Here is a 9,041-nt window from a genome sequence, read left to right as displayed (position 1 = left end):
GGAACAGAGAAATGCCAGTCCCCACTGCCCAAAGTTTTCAGAGAACCACTTGGGGTGGGGGAGGGGCGGGTCCTCACGTGACCAGCCCCTGCCTGTCAGTATGGGGTGCTTGGAGTGCCTGGGGTCCCCCTCCCCCACACCCATACAGTCCACATTTCTGTCCACTTTGAGGCATCCACTGATGTGTGCTGCTGGTGACAGAGGACAGTCACTGCTTCCCTCTCCCTCGGGCACTGTTCCTTGTCTGTCTGCTGTCTGACTATTCGTGGGTCCCAGCATGATGCTGGGTGACTGTTTCCGTGACTGTGAATGTCTGTGTGTCAGAGCGTAGGTGTGTCTGTCTGTCTTCAGGGAGCCTTTGCTGCTGACTCTGTCCTTGACCTCCAGTATCTGTGTCAGAGGAGGGGGGCCAGCGGCTTTCCTCCTCCCCCTCCCACAGGCACTAACGCAGCTGCCACCACCCTGGCTGCACCTAGAACTCAGTGACCTCACCTGTCCCCTGCAGCAGTGACCACCCCACTGAGGTATCTCAGGGAGCACTCGTGGCCTGAACCAAGCTGCTTTGTGGGTCGCCCCTCCACCCACTGCTGCTGAGTTCTGGGTGAGTGTGCTCAGCTCTGGGCTGGGTCCGCTCAGGCTCGTTCTTCCCTTATGTAACTCCACATCTGTGTGTGCCTTGCAGGTCACCCTGGACCCTGTTTTGAGCTCTGTTTAACCACGTGGAGATTGAGACCCACGATTCTGTGCATATGAGGCTGGAGAGAACCCCTATTCCCGGCATCACTTTCAGGGACCCCTCCCCAATCCTTCTTTGGACATCTTTTACCCCAGAAACCTACTTGCACAAAGCAAAATGCGAAAGGGAGTCCTGGGGCGCAAGTTCCCTAGAGCTGCAGGCAGCCATTCTTCACCCCACCCGGGCACTGTCCTAGGTCCTCACAAGCTTAGGAGCTACGGACAAGGGTCGGGTAAGGGTCACCAGGGGCGAGGGCACGAGGGCAAACGGATAGGCAAGAGACCAGCTTCTAGGTGCGACCTTAGACATGGTTTCAACCCTGTAGCTGGTTATTGCCCGAGTCGGGCTCTCCGCCAGCAGCGGTGCGCACCCGGGTAGGGGCTCTAGTCGGCCGGCGGGCACGCGGCGCTGTCCGTGGTGCTGCCCGCGCCGGGCGGGGCGGAGGCGGGGCGGAGGCGGGGCGAGGGCGCCAGCCAATGGCGGGGGCTCTGCGCGGGGCGCGGGGGGCGGCGGGCAGATCGCGGGGCGCACTCGGTTGCGCGCTGAGCTAGGGGTGCACCGACGCACCGCGGGCGGCTGGAGCTCGGCTTTGCTCTCGCTGCAGCAGCCGCGCCGCCCGCCCCACTCCGCTCAGATTCCGACACCAGCCCCCTCTGGATCGCCCTCCTGGACTCTAGCCCGGGCTCTTGCTCCGACCCCGCGGACCATGCTCCGGGCGCCCCCCGGAAAACCGGGCTGGGCGAAGAGCCGGCAAAGATTAGGCTCACGAGCGGGGGCCCCACCCGGCCACCCAGCTCTCCGCCCGTGCCCTGCCCGGTGTCCCCGAGCCGTGTGAGCCTGCTGGGCCATGGAGCGCGCGCCGCCCGACGGGCTGATGAACGCGTCGGGCACTCTGGCCGGAGAGGCGGCGGCTGCAGGCGGGGCGCGCGGCTTCTCGGCTGCCTGGACCGCTGTCCTGGCTGCGCTCATGGCGCTGCTCATCGTGGCCACAGTACTGGGCAACGCGCTGGTCATGCTCGCCTTCGTGGCGGATTCGAGCCTCCGCACCCAGAACAACTTCTTTCTGCTCAACCTCGCCATCTCCGACTTCCTCGTGGGTAAAGCCCCCAGACCCTGTCCGCTGCCAGAGTCCAGGGGCGCGGAGCCCGGGCTGGGCAATAGGGCTTAGCGCTTCGACCTAGGGTGGCTTCTCGGGGGTTCGGCCTTGGGAGAGGAGCTCTAGAAACCTTAGAATGGTGGGCGCGGGCGAAGTTCCTCGCCTCCCGGGCCGCAGGACGGGGGCTGGGTAGGGATGTCCCCGGGGAGGCTGCCGCAGCCGGCGGGCGCTCAGCAAGGCGCAAGGTGCAGCGACCGCCGGTGCAGCGCTGGCTCCTGCGCCGAACCAAACAAAGGCAGCGGCGCCGGACTCAGGATGCTGGGAGGACGCTGGGGGGGAGGGGACATGGAAAGGGGATTTGGGGAGCTGTACTGAGGAAGGGGACCGTGGGCAAGGAGGGGGTGAGATGAGGGAAATGCTCCGAGGAGCTCGTTCTCACGTGTCCAAGCTCTGCTCCCAACTGGGGGGGGGGCGGGGCGCGCGGTGGGGGCCGGAGCGCCAGACACCTGTTGGGGCTGAGAGCTGCTGCGTCTACCAGACGCTGGAAGCCGGTTTGGGCGGTGAGAGCGGCTGGCGCGGCTGCAGCCAAGAACCCTTTAAGCCAAGAAAAAAGCTTTCTCGGTTTTTAAGCTGAGAAGGGAGGCTGTCCAACAGCAAGGGTAGGGATTGGATGATCAGCTCCAGAGCCAGTCAAGTCAGGGAGGACATGTATCCCTTTCCCCTCTTTTGGCCGTTGGTAGGGCTGGGAGAAGCCCAGGTTCTGTGTCCAGCAGTCCCCGCATGGAGGTCCTTCCTCCTGCCGCCAGGTCCAGAAAGACATTGGTGGGCTGGAGGCTGGCAGCTGCCCGGTTGTAGGGTGACTAGGAGGATAAATGAGATAGAGTACTGATCCTAGAAAGGTGGCTACCCTATGAAGGCCAGGCTTTGCCCTCTCTCCATGTGGTCGGTCTGATCCCGAATCCTGAGCCATGGTCCCACCACAGCTGCTTTCCCATAGGTGCCTTCTGCATCCCATTGTACGTACCCTATGTGCTGACCGGCCGTTGGACCTTCGGCCGGGGCCTCTGCAAGCTGTGGCTGGTGGTAGACTACCTACTGTGTGCCTCCTCGGTCTTCAACATCGTACTCATCAGCTATGACCGATTCCTGTCAGTCACTCGAGCTGTGAGTTCTGGGATGTGGGCGTTAGAGTTTTACTCTGTGTGTTGGAGAGCAGTGGACAGGGTATGGCTGCCCCTGGGTCGTAGGCAGATATCTGGTGGGTTTGCTCCCTTTTGACATGTGGGCCATTTTTCAGTGACCTATGACTGCTAGCTAGTAGTGCTAGCATGAGACAGGAGCAGTTCCATGCTCTTGCAGGAAGAGGTGTAAGGGTTCAGTCTCTATCCTGGGCAGGTTCAGGATTCCTGGAACTGAAGGAGGGTCTTCATCCTTCCCACTTTTGTGTACATGAAGGTGTGCACATAGAACACCAGGAAGCCACAGCTCCTAGCTGCACAATTTCCCTTAAATGGCTGTTGTAAGATAGCCCTGGGTCAGCGGACACTGGCGTGGAGTGGGGCTTAAGCTGCTGCTTCTTCAACTCTTCTCGGTGGCTCACTCACTCCAGGCTTTGTCCAAATGTATCCTGAGGATCAGCGGCAAAGAGCACCGGCATAGAGCCCTCTCGAGCTTCCCTAGGTCCCTTCTACCATCCCCGAGAAACAGCAAGACAGTGACAAAATCACAGGGCTATTATTGTGACTGAGGCACCCGGTACAAAGCTGGCATGTGGCAGGTAACCTGTGTAGTTAGCTTGTGGTTCCCAAGGTGGCTGTCAAGGACACTTGTCTCAGCTGTGCCTCTGAGGCCCCTCAGCAGGATTTTTGGCCCCTCCTGCCACTCTGCCCCTTGCTTATTTGATGCACTTGGAGCTTAGTTTGTTCCTTGGAAAAGACTAGATAGCCCCACCTCCCTACCTTTTCTAGCCATTCACCTTTTAGAGAAGAAGACAAAATACTTACTTCCCTCATGTGTGTGTGTGCGTGGGGTGGGGGGCTCTCTCTAGCAATGGGTCAGCAGGTTTCCCTTCTGTATTCTCAGCTCCAGTAGTGAGAGGAAGGAAATACTGGTGCAGAGTCGGGACAAAGCCCTTCCTTTTCAGCACAGCAAACCGTTGAAGACAGCTCTCTGGCCCTTGCAAGAAGCCTAACATCAGAAACAGTTGTGTGTGGTCTCTGGGTGTGGCCAGTGCCAGTGGTGCAAGCAAAGGCAGGGGGACCCCATGGAGCTGGTGGAGGATGGTGAAGAGACAGGATTCTGACTGGTCGTGGTAGGCTCCGAGGCTCTGGGAAGAGTGCGTGGGCATCAGGCAGGCAGTGGACACAAGCAGGGGAGAGAAGGAATACGGCACTTTACCCTGGGCAGACATGGAAGCTGAGGCTTCTCTGAGCCTCCAGCCCAGTGCTGCTGACCTGTTGTTGATCTGTACAACCCACTGCAGGTCTCCTACAGGGCCCAGCAGGGGGACACGAGACGGGCCGTTCGGAAGATGGCACTGGTGTGGGTGCTGGCCTTCCTGCTGTATGGGCCTGCCATCCTGAGTTGGGAGTACCTGTCTGGTGGCAGTTCCATCCCCGAGGGCCACTGCTATGCTGAGTTCTTCTACAACTGGTACTTTCTCATCACGGCCTCCACCCTCGAGTTCTTCACGCCCTTCCTCAGCGTTACCTTCTTCAACCTCAGCATCTACCTGAACATCCAGAGGCGCACCCGCCTTCGGCTTGATGGGGGCCGTGAGGCTGGCCCAGAACCCCCACCAGATGCCCAGCCCTCGCCACCTCCAGCTCCCCCCAGCTGCTGGGGCTGCTGGCCAAAAGGGCATGGCGAGGCCATGCCGTTGCACAGGTATGGGGTGGGTGAGGCAGGCCCTGGTGTTGAGGCTGGGGAGGCTGCCCTCGGGGGTGGCAGTGGTGGAGGTGCTGCTGCCTCGCCCACCTCCAGCTCTGGCAGCTCCTCAAGGGGCACTGAGAGGCCACGCTCACTCAAAAGGGGCTCCAAGCCATCAGCATCTTCAGCATCCCTGGAGAAGCGCATGAAGATGGTGTCCCAGAGCATCACCCAGCGCTTCCGGCTGTCGCGGGACAAGAAGGTGGCCAAGTCGCTGGCCATCATCGTGAGCATCTTTGGGCTCTGCTGGGCGCCGTACACGCTCCTAATGATCATCCGAGCTGCTTGCCATGGCCGCTGCATCCCCGATTACTGGTACGAGACGTCCTTCTGGCTTCTGTGGGCCAACTCGGCCGTCAACCCCGTCCTCTACCCACTGTGCCACTACAGCTTCCGCAGAGCCTTCACCAAGCTCCTCTGCCCCCAGAAGCTCAAGGTCCAGCCCCACGGCTCCCTGGAGCAGTGCTGGAAGTGAGCAGCTGCCCCACCCTTCTGAGGCCAGGCCCTTGTACTTGTTTGAGTGGGCAGCCGGAGCGTGGGCGGGGCCCTGGTCCATGCTCCGCTCCAAATGCCATGGCGGCCTCTTAGATCATCAACCCCGCAGTGGGGTAGCATGGCAGGTGGGCCAAGAGCCCTAGTTGGTGGAGCTAGAGTGTGCTGGTTAGCTCTGCCGCCACATTCTCCTTCACCACACAGAAGAGACAATCCAGGAGTCCCAGGCATGCCTTCCACCTACACACACACACACACACACACACACACACACACACACACACACCACAGTGCAGTGCCAGTGATGTCCCCTTTTGCATATTTAGTGGTTGGTGTCCTCCCTAATGCAAACCTCGGTGTGTGCTCCCGGCTCCGGCCCTGGCAATGCGTGCGTGCGCCCTGCATGTGCTCACACCCGCCACACACCCGCCCGCCACACACTTGCAACACCTCCTCTCTCCCAGAAGAGCTGGGGACGATGCCCTTTGCTGCCACTGTCTCTTGCTTAATCCCAGAGCCTGGCTCCTTATCCCCCACTCTCCCTTCAACTCTGCCCCACAAAGTGTCGAGCGCCTCGGGAAACTTGAAGCTTCTCTGCTCCTTCCACTCTGGATGTTTTCAGGAAGATGGAGGAGAAGAAAACACGTCTGTGAACTTGATGTTCCTTGGATGTTTAATCAAGAGAGACAAAATTGCCGAGGAGCTCGGGGCTGGATTGGCAGGTGTGGGCTCCCACGCCCTCCTCCCTCAGTGCTGCAGCTTCCGGCTGAGCCGCGCCAGCTGCTTCTGCCTGCCCCGCCCCCAGGCTTGGGACGATGGCCCTGCCCTGCTTGCCCCGTCTGTACAATCAGAATTTGGGGGTGGGTGGTTATGGGGTAGAGCGGCTCTTCACTGTGCCCTAAAGGTCCTGAGGCTCACAGGACAGTCAGCAGGAGAGCAGGCAGGCCCGCGACACCTGGGAGGAATGCTTTGCCTCGTCCTGTGTACTCACCTCAGGCTTCTGCATGCTCTGCTGCCCTTGTGCCCTGGTGTGCTGCCTCTGCCAATGTGAAAACACAATAAAGTGTATTTTTTTACGGATGCTGACTTTTTGGGACTTTGTGGGTATAGCTATTGTTCAGGGCTCTAATTGGAGGTCCAGTGGAGTCGAGGGTATGGCCTTGGTATTCTAACTGAGGGACTAGATGGGAGAAAGGCCAGGGTGTAGTTCCCACATGGAACTGTTCCCAGCAGTGCCCGGTTAAAAGACTTGCAAGGACCTGTAGGGGGAGGCCCAGCTGGTATCCCCTTTCAGGTACTGTACGGTTCACATCTGCCTTCAGAATGCACATCTGTAGTCATTCAAGGTAGGTGCTCAGTTTTCTTGTCAGAAAGCATTCATAGTCATGGCCTGGACCTTACACATGAGAAACCAGCCATGTGCTGCCAATACATGAGCCCCAGGAAGGGCCTTAACCATGCTTCATGCTTTGAGAGAAGCTTGGGAAAGTGGCAAGGAAGGGGCTGGTGGGCCCACAAAGGGTCCCTGGAGTTATGAGAACTACAGCTGAGCTTGTGAGGGCTGAGAGATGCAGGGTCACCAGCACAGGCCAAGGTCTGGCGATGGTTGTGTTGAAGGTCAGGGATGGTATAGGAAGAAGACCAATGGAAGGTTGGCTACCAGCCTCAGCGGACAGACAGCCTTATGGGTAGCCTTGCCACCTGGAACAGGACAGCCTGGCTCTGGCTGTCACCTTACCACAACCTTGATCTTCAGAGACTTCACCTTTCCTCCCTTGAGCAGGGAGGGATGTTGCCACCACACCCAGGCACCATGGGGTCTTCACTGCAGTGAGGGACACCACGCACGTGCTGCACAGAGAAGACAACCCACAGCCTTTCCTCCTCCAGATGTGCAGTCCCTGCAGCTGTGCCAGCACATGTCTTTCCCAGCTACTTGACAACCCCCAAAAGACAGAGACTCTCCCCCCTTCTGTCTTTCCCTGGATTTGAGTCCTGCTTCCTCTGGGCTCAAGCAGGACTTTCCTCCCTCGAGTCCCTCAGGCCCCTCCTCAGTCACTGGATTGTGGAGTGAACCTGAGGATTCTGGGTCTTCCTTCACAGTCAGTGCTCCTAATGCCTCACTGCCCTGAGCTGGGCCTTCTCCTAAGCAGCCGGGAATGGTGAGAGCGGATGCCACCTCTGTTCAGCACTCCCCCCCCCTTGCCCCTGCCCATCTTGTCCCTGAGAGTTGGGAGGTTTTGTGGCTCCCCCAGCAGGCTGGTACTGGCTCCCTCACCCTGCACCAGGCCTTGCCTCCTCAGTGGGTATCTGTCCCCAAAGCCCAGAGTGATCTGGGAAAGGACAAAGGACTGCTCTCTCCAGTATCGGGCTCTTCCAGCATAGCCAGCGGCCAGGCTGCCCCTCCACCCGGCCCTACTAAATGGCTACAAATTGGAGGATAAAAGCACAGGCTTTCAAGCAATTTTGCCTTCAATCTCTGGAAACTGCCGCTCCCGGAGTCGCTGTGTGGGGACGGAGGAAGAGAGAAGAAAGAGTCTATTGGGCCCCGCGTCTGCCGCAAACAAACAGGCGGAGGGAGCCTTCTGCAGTTCCAGCCAGCCGCTCCCATAGTCCCAGCCTGGAGGAGGCAAAGCTGTACTGGGGTTCAGTGGCACAGATGTTGTTTACTGAGCACCTACTGTGCACTGGTGCTGGGGAGGTGGGTTGCCAGCAGAGCAGCACAGAGGTGGGCCCTGAGCCAGAGGTGACAGGAAAAGGACCCCTGTGATAAGCAGTTCTCCATCAGGGTTGTCTTGGGCCTGGGAGAAGGACAAGTCAGGGGCTACCAACAGGGACAGACTTCCACTTGGATTCTAAGTCAGGTTTATGGCCAGGCTGAGGGCCACACGGAGGAGTGGCCTCCCTCGGGTGTTGACCCTGGCTGCAGGGTCAGTCAGTTATCTCTTAACTCTTGGCACTGACTCTGAAGATGCCCCATGGGGAGAGGCCCTGACATATACTAGCTGGGGACACCCCACAGCCTAAGGGAAGAACCTAAGCTACAGGGGTGGGGGTGGGGCATCAGGTAAACCCAATCCCCTCCTCCACAGAAGAAGAAATGATTCAGAGTCAAGCCTGTGAGTGGAGTTGGCTGGGGTCTCTTTGGCAAGGCCTCCAGAGCCCCGTGGAGAACAGAGTCCTCTGTTCTCTGTCCCATCCCAGAGTTTCTGGATTGGTTCCAGGGGGTACAGAACCTTTCAATAAGAGTTAATAACAGTGCTCTTGCTGGGTTCGAGCCAAGGTTAGCACCCCATGTCCTCAGAGCGAACCCCCTGGTACTGTGCATATTCTCACATCTCCATTCTGCAGGGTCACCCCACATCATACACTGGCAGTAGGCAAGGGGCCAGCATTTGAAGCCAAGCCTGATGTGGAGCCCAGGCTCCTTCCATTCCATCTCCTTTTCCTGAGCAGTATTGTACTCTGCATACCACGGATAGCAATATCCAAGCTGGTCCCTCTGCAGGTCTCTGACCTTTGGAAAACAGCATCCAAGCTCCTATTACCTGCATACAGGGTGGCTAGGAGGGGTCCCCCGAATGGGCAGGAAAGCAAGGTGCCCGAGACAAGTTCTGTTGTTCTTTGACTGTTTTTGTTGTTGTTGTTGTTGTTGTTGTTGTTGTTGTTGTTGTTGTTTCATGAGACAGGGTTTCTCTGTGTAGTTCTGGCTGTCCTAGAACTCATTCTGTAGACCAGGCTGACCTGGAACTCAGAGATCTGTCTCCTGAGTGCTCGGATTAAAGGCAT

The 9,041-nt window shown here is 58.6% G+C and overlaps 1 protein-coding gene across 16 annotated transcripts; it reads left to right on the top strand.

Moving 5' to 3' along the window:
• Positions 1 to 242: 242 nt before the first annotated feature.
• Hrh3 (histamine receptor H3) lies at positions 243 to 6,332 on the top strand. 16 transcript variants are annotated; one of them, NM_001270568.1, is made up of 5 exons: positions 1,247 to 1,833; positions 2,830 to 2,996; positions 4,315 to 4,718; positions 4,863 to 5,075; positions 5,816 to 6,332. In NM_001270568.1, exons 1-5 carry the CDS (start codon positions 1,584 to 1,586, stop codon positions 6,129 to 6,131), a joined length of 1,350 nt encoding a protein of 449 aa, NP_001257497.1. In that variant the 5' UTR covers positions 1,247 to 1,583; the 3' UTR covers positions 6,132 to 6,332. The 16 variants fall into 16 exon arrangements, 15 of the variants coding, with proteins under 15 accessions (XP_063140813.1, XP_063140812.1, NP_001257497.1 ...); NM_001270570.1 differs by having other exon boundaries at positions 5,768 to 6,332; NM_001270567.1 differs by having other exon boundaries at positions 4,815 to 5,075.
• The last annotated feature ends 2,709 nt before the right edge of the window (positions 6,333 to 9,041 follow it).

Source organism: Rattus norvegicus, chromosome 3, assembly GCF_036323735.1.
Source record: "Rattus norvegicus strain BN/NHsdMcwi chromosome 3, GRCr8, whole genome shotgun sequence".
Taxonomy (NCBI): Eukaryota; Metazoa; Chordata; class Mammalia; order Rodentia; family Muridae; genus Rattus; species Rattus norvegicus.
Note: the sequence above shows the minus strand (reverse complement) of the source record. Positions and strands in the feature narration are given on the sequence as shown.

Coding starts and splice junctions, on each gene's coding strand:
- Hrh3 (NM_001270566.1), top strand. CDS start 1,584: ATGGAGCGCGCGCCGCCCGACGGGCTGATGAACGCGTCGGGCACTCTG. Junction 1,834..2,829: donor CATCTCCGACTTCCTCGTGG/GTAAAGCCCCCA, acceptor GCTTTCCCATAG/GTGCCTTCTGCATCCCATTG. Junction 5,076..5,815: donor CGCTGCATCCCCGATTACTG/GTACGAGACGTC, acceptor TGCCCCACAAAG/TGTCGAGCGCCTCGGGAAAC.